The 17,085-nt window shown below is 49.0% G+C and overlaps 2 protein-coding genes across 4 annotated transcripts; one reads left to right on the top strand and one right to left on the bottom strand.

The window, feature by feature from the left end:
- Positions 1–3,561: 3,561 nt before the first annotated feature.
- LOC120647254 (cell number regulator 13-like) lies at positions 3,562–7,521 on the top strand. The gene is made up of 8 exons (XM_039923973.1): positions 3,562–3,864; positions 3,958–4,607; positions 5,154–5,575; positions 5,938–6,044; positions 6,231–6,302; positions 6,484–6,590; positions 6,852–6,945; positions 7,209–7,521. The coding sequence occupies exons 2-8, from the start codon at positions 4,200–4,202 to the stop codon at positions 7,256–7,258; spliced, it is 1,260 nt and encodes a 419-aa protein (XP_039779907.1). The 5' UTR covers positions 3,562–3,864; positions 3,958–4,199; the 3' UTR covers positions 7,259–7,521.
- A 57-nt stretch (positions 7,522–7,578) lies between these two features.
- On the bottom strand, positions 7,579–16,261 carry LOC120647250 (ABC transporter G family member 22-like). Of its 3 annotated transcripts, none has more exons than XM_039923968.1 (10): positions 15,801–16,261; positions 15,572–15,645; positions 14,267–14,490; positions 10,526–10,681; positions 10,268–10,451; positions 9,866–10,183; positions 9,492–9,779; positions 9,200–9,391; positions 8,503–8,610; positions 7,579–8,369 (listed from the first exon to the last, which is right to left on the bottom strand). In XM_039923968.1, exons 1-10 carry the CDS (start codon positions 15,841–15,843, stop codon positions 8,148–8,150), a joined length of 1,809 nt encoding a protein of 602 aa, XP_039779902.1. In that variant the 5' UTR covers positions 15,844–16,261; the 3' UTR covers positions 7,579–8,147. The 3 variants fall into 3 exon arrangements, 2 of the variants coding, with proteins under 2 accessions (XP_039779902.1, XP_039779903.1); XM_039923969.1 differs by having other exon boundaries at positions 7,888–8,369; positions 9,941–10,183; XR_005664726.1 differs by having other exon boundaries at positions 8,133–8,369; positions 8,919–9,391; positions 15,801–16,242.
- Positions 16,262–17,085: the final 824 nt, after the last annotated feature.

Raw genomic sequence — 17,085 nt, 5'->3', positions numbered from 1 at the left:
AAACCGCGTCCCAAATGGGGGTCTTCCCATTTCTACGTTGAACTTTCGTTTCATGTGTCTAGGTGTATGACTCTGTATTTGTATGCACGCTTATTACTATTGTATTTGTATGTATGATTATAACTTGTTGCTTTGGTATGGTCATTTACATTAAAATGTGCATAGCTCATGCCGAAATTTTCTTTTATTTTACACCGGGATCTATTTTTGAAGCGCCGGAAAACGAACCGGTATACCGGTCCAACCGGCCGGTTTACCGGTATAACCGTCCGGTATACCGGTATAACCGACCGGTTTACCGGTTCGGGCTGCCCCTCCCACATCACCGGTATACCGGTCAAACCGGTCGGTAAACCGGACCGTCCGGCCGGTATACCGGTCCGTACCGTTTGAACGCCGAGATTTGAATTCAAACAAATTCAAACTTCCTTTTGTTCGGTTCCGACCGGTATCCGGCCTAACCGGACCGGTAAACCGGTACCGGAGCCCGGCGGTTAGGCCGGTCCGGTCGGGAATGGAAACCCTGCCCGGGGTTGGTTTGGATAGACTGGCTCGGCACGGCGACGGCTTGAGTGCGGTGGTTGGGGGCTTGAGGCTGTGATGACTCGCGCGCAGTCAGAGCCGGGACAGGGAGGGTGGTGGCGGCGCGGCGCGCACGTTGCTCGTACTCAGTCGTGGCGTACAGCAGACTTTACTGTTCTGGCATCATGGATATTTTTTTTTCAAAGGCAGGATAGAGGATTTTTTTTCAAAGGCATGACGGAGAATGACTTGGCCAGCGGGAATAAGTGCTGACGTGGTTGTTATTTGCCTAGACTGCACATCCTGACCATGGGATTGCGATAAAAGAATGGATCCTATTCTGTTCGGCTCGCTGTGACTGGTGGCCGGTACTGATTTATTGTGAAAGAAGAATATTGCTGGTTGACTGATGGCTGGTGCTGTTTAGATGTTAGAGAATAACATTGTTGCTTGTTACTAGCAGAACAAGAGTGGGACAATTCGTCGTTGTCGTCACCGTCCGGTGGTCATGCTGTTTGTCCAGTTCGAAGCTTCAGCACGTACTTTTGGTTCAAGTGATAAGTCAAAACTTAAAATGCTTGACGTATGCATATCAGCATAAAACATTGGATAAGTGGTCCAGCAGCTATCTACGATGAGCACACTGGTATGAATTAGCCCTTTTTTTTACGGCTAAGAGGCATTTCATGTAAACATCAAGCATTAATCCTGTACCTGAAATTTATCGCTAGCTAAGTGCAGCAGGGTAATGTCTAGCCCTTGTTGTTGTTGAAACATTTTTTTTTTCAAAGGAAACCATGCTAGCACCTAAAAAAACAAATAGTGTGTGCCCAAGGTAAGGTTTCAGCCCACGGCAATAAGATAACAGGCCGGATCCGCCTCTCAAGCCACTGCCGTGGGCCTCCAACACATTAACGGGCGGGCTGCGGTGAGGGACGCGGGGCCCGTGGTGTGCGTCGGGGAGGGGCATCCTTCTTGGGCCTTTCGGAGCTGGAGTTTCGCGGGGAACCGAGCGAGCAGGCCGGCCGCGAAGAGCGGCGAGCCCAGCCGAAGATAGTGCAGGCAGTCTCGCCGTTTTGCCGTTGGGGCCTGGGGGGGCTGCCCGTGGGCGGCGACGGCAACCGAGCGAGCAGGCCGGCCGCGAAGAGCGGCGAGCCCAGCCGAAGATAGTGCAGGCAGTCTCGCCGTTTTGCCGTTGGGGCCTGGCTGGGGCTGCCCGTCGGCGACGGCGACGGACCGACGGGCGGGGCTTTCTGCTGCTGGTGTTTTTTAATTACACAGTGCAACGAGGAATCGAGGACTGAGCGCCGGTGAGCGAGCGGCCGGGCGCAGGTTCGAATCCGTAACTCCCGTAAGGACGCGATCTTCGTATCTGTGTGTAGTTGTAGGTCTGATTGTACACGTGTGGTGTGCAGTATCTTAAATAATCTCCATTGTCTCTCACGGTGGAGTTATAAAGGGACTGCGACGTGCCCGTCGCCTACAGAGCCTTGGAGGTTTCTGGTGATCTCTGTAAGGACGCGATCTTCGTATCTGTGTGTAGTTGTAGGTCTGATTGTACACGTGTGGTGTGAGTTTGGTGTGCGTGATCTCCGTTGCCTCTCACGCGTGGAGGTATAAAAGGACTGCGACGTGCCCGTCGCCTACAGAGTCTTGGAGGTTTCTGGTGATCTCTGAAAGGACGCGATCTTCGTATCTGTGTGTAGTTGTATGTCTGATTGTACATGTGTGGTGTGAGTTTGGTGTGCGTGATCTCCGTTGCCTGCCTCTCACGTGTGGAGCTATAAAAGGACTGCGACGCGCTCGTCGCCTACAGAGCTTTGGAGGTTTCTGATGATCTCTGAAAGGACACGATCTTCGTATCTGTGTGTAGTTGTAGGTCTAATTGTATACGTGTGTTGTGAGTTTGGTGTGTGTGTGTTGGATGGTGCGTGCGTGCGTATATAAACAGATGATACAGCTGTACCCAGATGAGAGGTGTAAAAAAAATACAAAGTGCAACTCGGACACTCACAACACACGTCCACTTACACTTCTACGCAATCTTACTCCTATAAGCATCTTTGAAGACTGAGCCGGCAAATTCTCGAGATTAACGAAGTCACCACAGATGCCTCGCTGTTGATGAAAACGTCGCCTACTACTGAATGCACAACGTCACTAAATTTCAGAATATTCCTTACCATGAGAAATCGAAATCAGCACCTCAAGTGCTACCGAGATTTGTATAACACTAGATTATATTATAGGCCCTTTCGCTTCTGCTGTTGCTGTTTGGCCGTATGTGAAACCAACGCGACAAAACCGGTGGGCGTCCTGACTCCTGAGGTGCATGAACCCAATATGCGGGAGGGCGGGGCATCGGCCATCGGCAACAGTGGCGACGCATGCCAACCACCTTCGGCGCATGCAAAGTGCGGCAGTGCGCAGTCTAGCTGGTGGCTGCGGTGGTGCCCCGGTGGTACCCGTGGCGCACGCCCACGTCCGTTTCCTCCACGGACAAAGTTGCCAGGGCAGCAGGGGCTTTTTCCGTAAATGCATTATAAACAAAATAAAAGCCATCCTGGCAGTACAGTAGTAGTCCTCCTACTCCTCGCAAAAAAAAAATAGTCCTCCTCCTACTACCACTGGTCCACCACCAAACAATTGTACCAACCTGACCGGGTCACGGGCGCTCGCAACCTTGAACTCGACCCGGGTCTTGTTTAATTCCAACGCAGAAGGGTGCTGAACCTGAACCCAAGTACAGTGGAAGTATTCAACTGACCGGCCTTGGAATCTGAACAGATGGCCAACCTGTCAGCCACAGGCGAAGGAGCAAAGCATACCATTTCCTGCTGAGACGCGCATGCTCCCAAAAGCTAACTATTCCTTTGTCGCTGATCGCGGTGGAGTGCTAGTGCCGCTGCCCCCACCTGCCTGCCCACGAGTGACGCGAGCGCTGGACGCGAGCGAGGCCCAGGCGGGGGGCGCCCGGCACGGCACCCGCGCGCAGCACAAGCACCCAAAACTGTGCGCGCGGCACGGACTCGGAGACACGGGGAACGCAACGCAACATGTGGCGAGGCGAGCGAGCTGAGGTGTTTTGGTCAGTGGAGCGAACCGGTGACCGCGAGTCCAGCACCAGCCACCAGGAGGCATTGCCTGCTCGTCGCCTCATCCGCTCCGCGCCCCCTCCCCTTCCCACTTCCAGGCATTGCCGGTTCTCCACTCCAGTTCCCCGCCGCGCCGCTCGAGGGAGGAGGGGGATAGAGAGAGGGAGTGGCGCAGCGCCGTCGCGCATCCCCAGTCCAGTCTTCCAGTCTCCGATTCTGTCACCGCCGGAGGAGGTGACAGCGAGAGGTAATTCAGTAGTATAGCTGGCGGGATTTCCAGCAGAATTGGTTCGCCGCAAGCACAAGGGTCTTTGATCTTGATTGATTTCTTTCCTCGCAGGCGATAAGAGGAATGCCGCTGCTGTGATCTTTCAGATCTGCCCGGCCGCGGTCGTTTTCCCTGCAATCAAGAGCCGAAAGCGAGGTTCTTGGAGCCATGGCCGGAGGGAGGACGCACCGTGGCGGGTAGGTTTGCCTGGGGTCTCCCCGATCTTCGCCTCGCGCGCGAATTAGCCGAGAGGCCGAGCGGCTCGTGTGTGGAGGAGGAGAGGGGGGGGGGGGGGTAAGAAATTCAAGATCGCAATGGCGTCGTGGGACAACGTTGGGGAGCTCTCCAACATCGCGCAGCTCACGGGGCTGGACGCCGTGAAGCTCATCTCCCTCATCGTCAAGGCGGCGTCCACGGCGCGGATGCACAAGAGCAACTGCCGCCGCTTCGCGCGGCACCTCAAGCTCATCGGCGGCCTGCTGGAGCAGCTCCGGGTCTCGGAGCTCAGGAAGTACCCGGAGACGCGCGAGCCGCTCGAGCAGCTCGAGGACGCGCTCCGGCGCGGCTACCTGCTCGTCAACTCGTGCCAGGACCGCTCCTACCTCTACCTCCTCGCCATGGGCTGGAACATCGTCTACCAGTTCCGCAAGGCGCAGAACGAGATCGACAACTACCTCCGCCTAGTCCCGCTCATCACCCTCGTCGACAATGCCCGCATTCGGGTTGGTAATCAGCTTTCTCTCGTGTTTTCTCTCACTGTCACTAGCGTATCCCAAAATTCAGTTGTTTATTCTTGCAGTAGAATGCTAGACTGGATGTGCTAGGTAGGCTTTCAGAAATGTTCGTTTGTTATATATTCCATTCTGCTCGGATATTCCTTCTGGTTTAGACTTTACAAGGAAGGTGATGTGTATCATTCTTTGGTTCTGAAGCATGGTGCGTCGAATCTCGGCTTTTGAGGTTCTAAAGTATCATTCTCTGATTGACTAGGGTCGTTTTCCTGCATGGCCTGATTGGTTTCTTGTTTTCTGCTAGCCATGAAGTAGGTAGGACCAATGATTCTAATGTTCTGAAATTCCAACTATTTTATGTGCCATCGCTTTCAGTGCTTCTATACAGCTGTGGAATCATATACAGACACAAGGAAGTTAAGCTGAATTTTGTACAGTATAGCTAGTTGTTTTTAGCTCTAATCAAGGTTCAAGGAGCATCTTTTGCTCTTCCTCTCAATTTTCTGTTTGGCTTACTCTTCTTTTTAACTGTTCTAGGATCGGATTGAGTACATTGAGAGAGACCAATGTGAATATTCTTTTGATGAGGAAGACAAGAAAGTGCAAGATGCTCTGTTAAATCCTGATCCTTGTACAAATCCTACAATAGTGCTAAAGAAGACTCTGTCATGTTCCTATCCAAACTTACCTTTCAATGAAGCCCTTAAGAAGGAGAGTGAGAAGCTCCAGGTGGAGCTTCAAAGGTCACAAAGCAACATGGATCTGGGCTCATGTGAGGTTATTCAGCACCTGCTTGGAGTAACGAAAACTGTGGCATGTACCATTCCAGAGGAAGGAACAAATGCGAAAATTTCTGAAAAAAAGGATTCAAATTACAATGAATCCAAAGGAGATGGTGCAAAATCATATGATGATGATGACTATCCAAAGAAGCCAAAAAATACCTCCAGCGCACCAGGGTTGGTGAATTTAGACATTTAGCTGTGTTATAGTTTTGGTAACTGTTTCTTTATTATATGATATTGACATATAAGATTGTTTAGGGAACCATTTTTCCTTGGGTTAACATTAACCTGCCGTTTGAGTCCATATGGGTTTGCAAGTGATATGAGAAGTGTCTAGATATCATCTACCATTGCCTTATTTAAAGATGTAATTCTGGTACACTAAATTTTGCATCCTAGAAGATTACAAACCATACTCCTGTGTGAATGTTGTTGTTTTTTAGATGGAAGGAAAAGTAGGTTATCTTCCACAACATGAAATCAGGTTATCTTCCAAATTAGTGTTTTTTAGTTCTGATCGTGTGTATCCTATGCAGATGTTCTTCACCAGTTTCATATGGACATGATCCTGTCTCAAGGAGAGTATCATACATTGATGAGTGGCATGCAGATTTACTTGGCTGCTGTTCAGAGCCAGCTTTGTGTATGCCTATTAACCTTATCTTTGAACAACAGATATTGATTGCCATAATTTTATTCACTTTATTCAGTATTTGGTTAAATAATTTCATTATGGTGTTTTACATGATATTTTAAGAATACCTGTCCAACCTTGTATCTAGCTTGCTCCTGAATTTCTTACGTGATTCTGTTATCTATGGTAACATAGGTTTCAAGACCTTGTTTTTCCCCTGTGGAACCTTCTCGAGAATTGCTTCAGTGGCCAAGGACAGACCGATGTGTAAGAATATTTCTTTGAAAAGTGAAAATATCTTCACCTTATTTTACATGCTGAGGTTTCCTTGCAGCAAAGAAGATACAACCATACATACTTTCAAGTAGAGTGCTTTCATATGGTTTCTGAGATTTTAGTTGTTTCTGTTAGCTAAAGCTTGCTTTATGTAATTCTATGCTGTTTTCAGCTTCTGGAGAGGCCTGCAATGATATTATGGCATACTCCCTGATATTATCCTGCTGCTGTTATACTTGCTGTGTAAGGAGAAAGCTTCGTCAAAAGTTGAACATTGCGGTAAATATTCCTGGACATGTTACTAGTTGATCTTGTATTTGTCCTTAAAATAGAAATGCTTATTTCTTAACCATACTATTGGATTGACCATTCACCAAAACCAGAATATCACGGGAAAACATTTGGTTAACAATTATCTTGATAAAGTTAACTTATACTCTGCTAATATATAGTGGAAGAAGTTCTGATGCTCTTATATATTAGCAAACTTGCTGGAGTCTTTGCAGTTTCAGAAGGTCTGATGCTCTTAGCTTCTGACAGGGAGGCTGCTGCGATGACTTCCTTTCACATCTGCTGTGTTGTTGCTGCGCCCTTGTTCAAGAATGGCGCGAAGTCGAGATTCGTGGAGCTTATGGTGAGTTTCCAACTCAAATGCTTCTAGCAACGTGAACCATAAACTGAATTAAGTTTGGGACAACAGGTATGCTGCCTACTTGGTAAAGAAATAGAAAAATTGTAGCAAAGTAATACAGTTTGAAGCCTTGCCTTTTATCGTTGGTAAATGATTCTGTTTGCACCATGGGATTCTATTTCGGTAATAGATCTGATGATCGCTGCATACGATAATTTCTGTGAAGATTTCTGATGATGGCACTGTGTTGCCTCTTATTCCTGCAGGTGAAAAGACGAAGACTACCCCACCGCCATGTCAGTTCATGGAGCACTGAGCAGCCATGACGGGAGACCTGGACTTCTGTAAAGATGTTGACAAAAAAAAATTCTAATATCGTACTGCCAGAGTAGTGATACGACAATATGTTCTGTGCTGTATTTATGCGTACTGTCCATTGTCCTCCTGGTGCTTCTATGATTCTATTATGAATTATACTTGTATATGTTGGGACATAGCCGCACAGTATGTACTTTGTAAACACACCAGTTACAGGCCTGTTAGAGCCTAACATGGGTTAACATCGTCAGTTCTTGCCAAGATCTGGAAGTCCAACTTTTGTTGTGTGTGCCTTTTTACCCTAACAACAGTAGCAAAAGAAGAAAAGAGCTCTCTATTCACAAGTTGGAAAGATGGATCCTACAAACTTCAGTGTTCTTTTCTGCATAGAACGACAGAAACAAACACTGCAGGGACTGTCAAGCCTGATGCGGATGAATGTCTGCCCCCTAAAGTGTAAAACATCAGACCTTCACCCTGTGGTTACGTGACTCCGTATCTCCGTCCATCGGTATGAGCATACTCCTAATGTTAGGCATGCTTGGGAGTATGAGTAGGGTTTGTCCTAAAACTACCTGTCCTAAGAATATGCCCTCAAATCTAAACTCACGCTTATTAACTTCCTGATCACTTAAAACAAGTAATCTTTGTGAAAGAAAAATTACAACACATCTTGTCTCTGATACTCGTTACAGATTCTTCTTGTTCAGTTCCCAAATTTGGCCTTCGGGGTCCTCTGAACTTTAGTTGAAAAAGACAGAAAAGTAAAAGAATTCCATCTTTTCACGGCGTAATATAAAAACTTCCCTACACACCCAAACCCTTGCAGTTTGCAGCCTCAAGGAGTTCAGGCTGCAGTCAGTCCACAAACGCGGTGATGCGATGTGCTAGCTGTTTGGGACCTTCACCCATCTCAGCGACAGGTACGCCAGCACCCGGTACCCGATGATCATGGCGACGAGAGCCGCGACCTCGGTGGCGCCGTTGTCAATGTGTTTCGTGGTGGTCAGGATGTCCGGCACGGGATGGTACAGCACCTTAAGCAGGAGCCTGTACGTGTGGTAGTTGAAGGACAGGTAGCGCAGCCAGGAGATGAATGGGGGGACCCTCTGCAGATCATCAGAGTAGAATTAGGACATAGCTATGCAGTGCTCCAAGCCAAGTGCCTGTTTTTGCGAGATCACACACTCATACATAATTCTGCAGTAACTACAACAGTGCTGCATCAGGTAATGCACTCACCTTTACAAAGAAGCCACCTGCTAGCATGAAAGTCATGACTGTAACTGAAGCTAGAGTTGTTGCCTTCTTGATATCCAGCAGGGTAGCTCCAATTGCCAATCCGAGTCCCTGCAATATCACTTTTGTTGAGACCACTAGTTCTGAAAAGAATCACTGTTAATATCCTTTTGCAGTATCCTCTAGTAACCTTAACCGATGGGTAGTAATATGGATTAATGGTCATGACAAGAGAACATCCTCGTGTTCACTATATGCCTCTCATTGACCCCAAGTGGTTTATTATTGGCTATCTATTGGGCACAAATTTGATGCTCGTCATGTTTTCTCCATTTATAACAGTCACTGTAAGTTTGTAACTACTAAGCCAGCAATAAAAACTTTTTGAAAATTAGCAAAACTAGCTCTGAACTTCATACCTGAGCAGCAATTATGCTGAGGAAGACAGTCAACATGCTAAGAAAGAAATGTGTGGCAGTTGCTTTGAGGCCTGGGTTCAAGCAGGTTTTAGGCATTTAGATATGGTGGCTAGTGCCTTAGGTCGGTCCCCAGGTCGCAACACGGTTATTTTGTAATCGTTCAGCGCTAAGTCCGGGGTTGGTTCCACTTCTCTGTAACCAGCCCTTTGTAAACTTTTTTCTTCCCTTCTTAATGAAAAATGTGCTCAGGCACAGTCGCGAAAAAAAAAGTAGACGATCACCATGAATATGACAGGGAGGAAAAGGTCAAGTGGTAGATCACTTGTTGTTCTGGCCAAGAAGTATGCACTGAGCTTGTACATGTCAACTGCACGCTCCTTGTTCAACATTGCCCTCTCTTGAGGGAATGTAAAGATTGCAGTAAAGACAAGAAAGAAACCCCAAAACACAGCAATGAAAAACAGTAGGCCAGCCTGCATGCACAAAATGGCATTGTCTTATGATGCTACGATGTATCAATTAGTTGTATGGGAAATAACTTAACCGAATCAAATAGTAGTCGTGTGTGTATACCTGATCTTCGAGACCTTTTAGTGTGCTGGGATCAGAGTGCCACCACAGTAAACCTAAGATAATTGATGTAGCTATGACCTGGGTTATTCTCATCCAGCTCAAATAATCATGCCGTCTTTCCTTGATCCCTCTACAAAAGAGGATGGAATATTGCTGCCACCAGCTTGTGCCCCACTCTCGCTTTGATGATGTTATAGTTACTTTCAGGTCATCACTGATTGGAAGTGGAGCTAGAAGCTTCTTCTTCTCTTTAAAAGCCACGCGAGTCTCATAAGCATCTACTAAATACTGCATAACATCATAAATACATTATTCAGTACAATTAAAATCCAATTCATATATCATAACACCAGCACATTGATTTCATGCTTCACCTCATGAACATCTTGTGCTGATGGCCTGTAGTCAGTCTTGGAATTATTCTCCAAAGTGTGATTTTCCATATGCACCTTATCATCTAATTCTGAAGGGACTGAAACATCGTTAGTGTTGCCATTGGCGAGATCCAGTAGAAACTCTGCTGGGTTCATCGCGATAAATGGGGTGCATCCAATGGACTGGAAGTAGGGCATGGCTTCAGATGCCTTCCCAAAGTATAGCAGACTTCCTTTGCCGAGGAGGATAAGCTTGTCAAACTTATGAAACAGCCTGCTAGATGGTTGGTGAATTGTGGTGATCACCGTCTTCCCATCCTGCAGAAATCAACTAAATTAAGGACGAACTGAACTGATGACAACCAACCTGCCATTAATCATTAGTAGTTGCTTCCACCTCACCTCAGCTATGTCATGAAGAAGTTGAATGATCCTTAGGGCTGTAGTTGAATCCAGCCCAGATGTTGGCTCATCAAGAAACAATAAAGATGGATTGATCAGAATCTCATTTCCAATGCAAACTCTTTTCCTTTCACCCCCTGATACCCCACGCACAAAAGATCCCCCAATCATTGTGTCCTGGCACCTTTGAATGCAAAAAATTAAGCAACCTTGTAAGAATAGTGAACAGGCAACAATGAAGAAATGCTTACAGTCTACCTTTCAAGGCCAAGCTCATATATGATGTCCATTGCTCGTTCTCTTTTTTGTTGCCTTGTCATTGTTCTTGGGAGACGAAGTAGTGCTGCGTAAGTCAATGTCTCCTTCACGGTAAGATGGGTAAAGAGAACATCATCTTGAGTCACAAATCCTATTCTGCAAGCAAATATGAGTCCAACTATATGTCAACATGTGTACTCACAAGTCATATCCTATGAAGCAACAGTTATTATACTGCAAGGCCATTGTTGGCAGAAGTCAGCACAAGTATAGCCACAAAGCTAAAAATTATAACATTACTAGCAGAGAGAAATTGTAAATGTACAGCCGTGATTCCCAGATTCATTTCTATGTGCTTTTGAACCTTCCCGAAAAGGAAACTCGACACATAAGTTTACTTTCTGTCGCAAGGCCTGAACCTCTGCACTCTACAGAATATTTAAAAGCCCCCCCCCCCCCCCCCCCCCCCCACACCCACACACACACACAAAAAGGCCATTGATCAATAGAACCCTCTGATGTAATGTCAATATTTTGTAAGATATATCGTGATACGCCCCAACCTATTTGACAGTCAAACCTATTTCTTGGTCTTATTTGTCAGTTGTCATCCTTCAGTGAATCATACATCTTGCATCATACATAGCACCTGATAACTACGAGATGTTATGTCTCTCATTCTAAATAACGAATCATGTGCTGATTTTATCTCAAGGCTTTTTCCAACCGGAAGTAGGGAAAGGAAGATTATAGTTAACAGTTAGTGGATCTATTACTAACAAAAAAAAGGTTAGTGGATATACTACACAGGTGTCCTTCCTTAGTGTCTCCCCAAGGACCCTACTACAGAGTAGTCAAACACAAGCCTCCATCAACAGCTACAACTAAAATGACTGGGCAGAAGCAGAGACGGAGGCAGCCCTTGCGACAATGACAGGCATGAGGGGCATCATCAATTCATCATTCACGGGATGGTGATCCGAGAATCCATTGACGTCTGAACACGGAAACTTCAGACTTGCACGTTCAACGCTTCTAACCATAACTGGCTGAGGAAATTGGCCGAACAGTCTGCAGAAATGAGGGATTGGCACACTGCTAGTAGATCAACTGATTATTTAGTGGCTCTTACTCATTGGATTGGCGAATGATCAACCCTGGATCTCGCCGCTGAATCGATGAGCACGAACCAGAGCCGTTAGGTAGGTTGGCCACCCACCCATCATGGATTCATAGGGATTGTAACGGCGACAAGCGAGTGGCAGCCGAAACATGAGACCAGGAGAGCGGGTTGTGGACTGACGCTAACATGTGGGAGCACCGCAGCATGAGGAGTCACCGGCCGACCCCACTATACTTGGAACAACTCATTCGGCCGAAGCCGCCGGCGACTCAGGAGGAGACGGGGGAGGGCGCGGGAACGGCGGGCGAGAGGCGCGCGCCGCCATGCCAGCGGGAAGCGAACGGAACGGAACGAACAGAGACCTAGCCCAAGAACAGCCAGGCCCGTAGAAGGGCTAAATTTACGAATTTTTTTATATTATTTTTTTTAGATTTATCAAAAATATATATCAATTTTTTTTTTGCAAAATTGTCACCCTGCCGCCGGTTCGTTTGGCGGTAATGAGATACCGCCGGATGAACCGGCAGTAAGGACTCTGGCCCACGGCCCATGAAGCATATCACCGGTTCATCCGACGGTAGCTACCTACCGCCGGATGAACTGGCGGTAGGTGCTACCGCCGGGCTACAGTGCCGCTATAGCCGGCTGTAGCCGGTCTGTAGACGGCCTGTGTCCTATCGCCGTTTGAAACGGCAGTATCGCCGTTTGAAACGGCGGTAGGTACTGCCACATTTTTTATTATTTTATATGCTCTCAGTGCTGTAATTAATTGTTTAATTATTTTATAGGCTGTCTGTAATGTAATTATTTTCTTTACGTTTAGATATATTTAAGAAAATAATAGAGGTAGCGGAGGTTAGGGAAATATTTTTTAAAAAATTAATACAAATTAGATTTAACTCTAATAGAATGTGAAAATATATTTTTATGAGATATTTATGAGTTTCAATTACGATTTCGATGTCATGTCACCTTACATCAGATTCTTCTGCACCCCATTATAATTAAAAATGTGGGAGGACCTACCGCCGTTTGAATCGGCGATAGACATGCGTGAACCATGCCTATAGACCAAATAACTCCATCTATAAATAGGACATCGCCCCATCTATACCCGGGCCAGTGTGTGTGGGACATGATAATCTTCGTCATCATCATCATCCGAGGAGTCATCATTCATTGCATTGTGCTATTTTTCACCCTCCCTCTGAAACTCTTAACTATCTCTGGAATGTTTTCCCCTTCATCAGCCTGACCAGTTGCTTGACGAGGTTCGTGTGCAGCATGTCTATCATCTTCTAAAATCTCGAGTTCACCACCTTCTTCATGAGGTTCATGCATCGTCTCGGTTTCTTCCGATACTATATCTCTCTGGCCTTCATGATCCCCGCCCGCTTCAGTTCTAAAACTAATCTTCTCGAATGCTTGAACAAACAACACAAGCGGTAAGTCTCGGCTATTACTTATATTGACATAGTTCCTCTAGTTTTGCGTCCTTTTCTACGGCAATAGCTCCCAAAATACTGGTTCCCTTCGACTAACCACTGCCATGACAGAGATCTCATGTTCATCTCGACTAAAACCGAAAGCTTTATATAGCCAATTGGATATTGAAATCCAAGTCCTCTCTCTAGCTCGGGGTACTTTTTTGTGATCGAGCTAAACTCTGACAAATCTACCCCTTCAGGACCATATCTAACTTCTCATGACCCGTAGAACACTTGAAAATACAAATCATCTGTCATGTCTGCCAATATTTACGACAATAATTACTCGTCCTTAGAATTTAATCAACGCTAATAAATAATTCTGCTATTTTTACATCTATCTTAATTGTTTCTCTACAATTTCTATTACTGACATATATTCATAGGTTTTCTACGTAATATAATATCAATTAATAATATTTTTATGAGACTAATATATTTTTGATAAATCGAAAAAATAATAATATAAAAATAAAAAAAAACTCTAAATTTACTCGCCCGAGACCCGTCTTTGGGCCAGGCCGTCTACTTTGCAATGGAGGAGAAAGTGACAAGGCCGCCGTCAGCCAGGTCGTTTCCCTTTCTTTTTCTGTTGCTCAAAAAAGAGGTCATTTTTTCCCCTAAAAGGCCTGTCAGGTCAATTCCCTCGGGCACAGACAGTACTGCACTGTGCAGACAATCCCTCACAACGAGAGTTGGATGAACAGTAGGCCGGAGAGCGAGAGGCCATGCGTCAACAGTTAACAAACTCGCAGGATAACCGTGAGCCACAGTTAGGCAGCTAGCTAAGCTGCATCTTTTCAGCATGCACTTACCAGCTACAGACAGGCACAGGTATTGCGTGCATGGACACCACCTGTAGCTACGAGCAACACCTCATCACCGGCCGATGGACCCACTTAACTTACCGAAAGCTACTGACCACACAACTAATTAATTAATTAAGCACCTAGCTCTAGCTGATAATGTATAAACTCTGCCCCAGAGAGTTCAATACCATTATTTTTTAATTAATTAGTTAAATGAATATTGAATTAGTATTAGTTAGATGCCCATGCCCTGCTAGTTAGTTAAAGCAGTGGTGCAATTAAGGCGCGCGTCGATGAGTCGACACGGTGGTGGGTAGGTTACCTGCGCTTGAGGGACTTGCCGTAGGGCTCGTCGTTGTAGGAGACGCAGCCCTCCACGGCGCCGCCGCCGGCCCTGCCGCCCAGGATGCTCAGCAGCGTCGTCTTGCCGCTGCCGGACGGGCCCATCAGCGCCAGCACCTCGCCGGGGGACGCCGACCCGGATATCCCGCCCAGGATCTCCCGCGACGAGCCCTTCGCCGCCACCCTGTACTTCACCTCCGTGAACTGCATGCATCCATCGTCACTTCGTCAGATCCTGCCCTGTACATGGTCCGGGTTCAACCCACCGAACCTGTAGAATCGGCCCGTATCAAACACATTCTACATGCTCCCTACGGGTTGGTTTAGTCCGGGTTCTACCGCTCAGCCCGGTAATATTGTCTTCAACCTCCGTTTCTCTACTATCTGTCGTCTTGCATCCCAGGAGTGCGTGATGTGTTGCGGGCTGCAGCTGCCTCTCACTAGCTCGCTCACGGCCATCTCCCCCCAAGCGGAGGCCGCGCAGTCCTAATCCTACCTTGCCTCACTAGCTGCGTCCACCTTCTCGGCACTCCACGGCGCCCTTCGCTCGCCGGCCCGGCCGCTCGCGATGAATCCGTTGAAACCCGTCTAATCCGTGGCGACCAGCAGCCGCCGGGCGAGGCGGCAGCCATGGTGGGTAAGCAGAAGCCGTGGAGTGCGCGTTCAGGATGAGCTGCTCGACCTCCTCGTTGGATTTAGGGGAGGGCCGCGGCAACACGCGCAGCGTCAAGTCCCACGCGGCGGGGCTCCTCCGGGAAGGCAGGAACATCCAGCCGTGCTCAGCCAGTTCACCGTACGTCTTTCTCAGCAGGGTCAAGCCCCACGTCCCCATCCCCGCGAAAGGCCTCACCGCGACGAGGCCGCGGCGGAGCAGCACACACGCCGGAGAGACAGGGGCAGCCCGTGCCGGTCCGTGGCTCCGTGCCGGCGGAGCAGGAGCCACTAGCCAGACGTGGTGGCCGGCGGCCACGCACAAGGCCACGGACAGGCTGCCCCTCAAGAGCGGAGCGGCCGGCGGCGGCAGCTGCAGCGTCAGCACACGAGCGAAGACCCCCGGCTCTGAGAGCGACAATCTGAATCCGTCGAAACCCGTCTAACCCGTGGGTTTCAACCCGTTCAACTCGACTCCACTGCGGGCTGGCCGGATTGGTTTAAAAAACCCGCTAAACCCGGACCATGAACAGATCGTGCGTGCGCCGCCGGCCGCCGCTGATGACGAGTAATACCAACGAAGCTTTTCGCTGCCACATGCATGGTGTTCTGGTAATTGTGTGCTGTGGTTTACCTTGAGGTATATCGGCAAGGTCGGCTCCGTCATCAGCTTCTTGCGCCGCCGCGCGCCGGCCTCGATGTCCATGGCTGCAGGGTGCAAGCAGTTTAGATAGATGGTCGCTCAGAGGTCAGAGCCGACGTCGTGCAACCGTCTTTAGAGCTAGCTAGCTAGGTAGCTTCGGACTTATATATATGTATATATGGCTAGTAGTTTATATATATATGGAATTGATCGTGCGTACGGCTGTCGTCGTCGCTGAAGGTCGCCGGGTCGGCGGAGTGCATGCCCTGCGGCGGCGGGGTGAAGCCGGTGAAGGTGAAGGAGAAGCCGAGGCTGGCGCTGGAGGCGCGGCTGAGCGCGGCGCTGCTGCTGACGAGGTCCTCCACGTCCAGCTTCAGCTGCGCGCTCCGCGACTTGCGGATGTGTCTGTTGCCGCCGCCGCCACCGCCGCCCGACGCCGTGCGCTGCTTCCGCCCGAAGCTGGACTTGCGGGATAGGCTCGTCGTGTCCGCGTTGCTCAGCACCGTCTCCGCCGACGTCGTCCGGCTCAGCGACTGCGACGGCGCCAGCTGGTCCGACCTGGCCCGCCCGATCCCCCCCTCCTCCGCCGCCGCCGGCCGCGGCTTCCACCGCCACCGCCTGCTGCTTCTCCATTATCGACTCCATCACAAGCTAGCTAGCTAGCTACATCTACAGCAGCTATAACTGTAGCTTTTGCACGGGCCGCCCAGATTTATACGCCTGCCCGTGCCGGACCGCGACGAAGCGCGCAGCTAGCAAGCGATCGACTAGCTTAGCTGGCCAAGCAGAGGCAGAGGCAGAGGCAGAGGCAGAGGCCCGGCGAGGCGGGCGGTGGCGAGAGCGACGGCGGGGTGGCAACGGAGGGGCAGGGGCTCGCCAGCGCGGCGCGGCGGGTGACCCCGCGCATTGATGGCGCGGGAACGCGCCCGGGCAGCCGCCTTGCCTTCCACACATGCCGGCCTCACGACGACGTATCGCCCAGGGCACCCGCCTGCACACCGCGCGCGGGTCCGATCCGATGGGGACGGGCGGAGGCCGGGGCGCCGCCGCGCGCGGCTCCGCGCCTCCCGGCCATCTGGCCGCTCCCTGGCTTCAAATTCAAATTAATCTCGTCGCAGCATTATTATTCAGGCGCCCTTAGCTTGCGACGGCTCGACCGCCGGCTGGCTGCTGGCTACCGGACAATGAAGCGAGGCGGCGAGCCCGCGTCGATGGAGATCGGCCGCGCGCCGCCCGGTCGGCGGCCTGACCCGCTGGATATTTGCAGACGCATTGGTTCCGTTTGGTTTGGTATATGGTATGCATGTCGTGGCGAATTTTGAACAGTTTATAATTTATATCGTGGGGTTCAGAAATGCAGGGACGAGTTAGGACGAATTTCGCCTAAACAGTTGGGTTTCATTTCCGGCCTCACATGCTCCAACCGGAGCATCATCATCATCTGTTTGTCAAAGCAACTTCCACGAGATTCAATTCCTCTGAGGAACTAGCACAATAATTGTTGC

This window comes from Panicum virgatum, chromosome 9K, assembly GCF_016808335.1.
Source record: "Panicum virgatum strain AP13 chromosome 9K, P.virgatum_v5, whole genome shotgun sequence".
Taxonomy (NCBI): domain Eukaryota; kingdom Viridiplantae; phylum Streptophyta; class Magnoliopsida; order Poales; family Poaceae; genus Panicum; species Panicum virgatum.
Note: the sequence above shows the minus strand (reverse complement) of the source record. Positions and strands in the feature narration are given on the sequence as shown.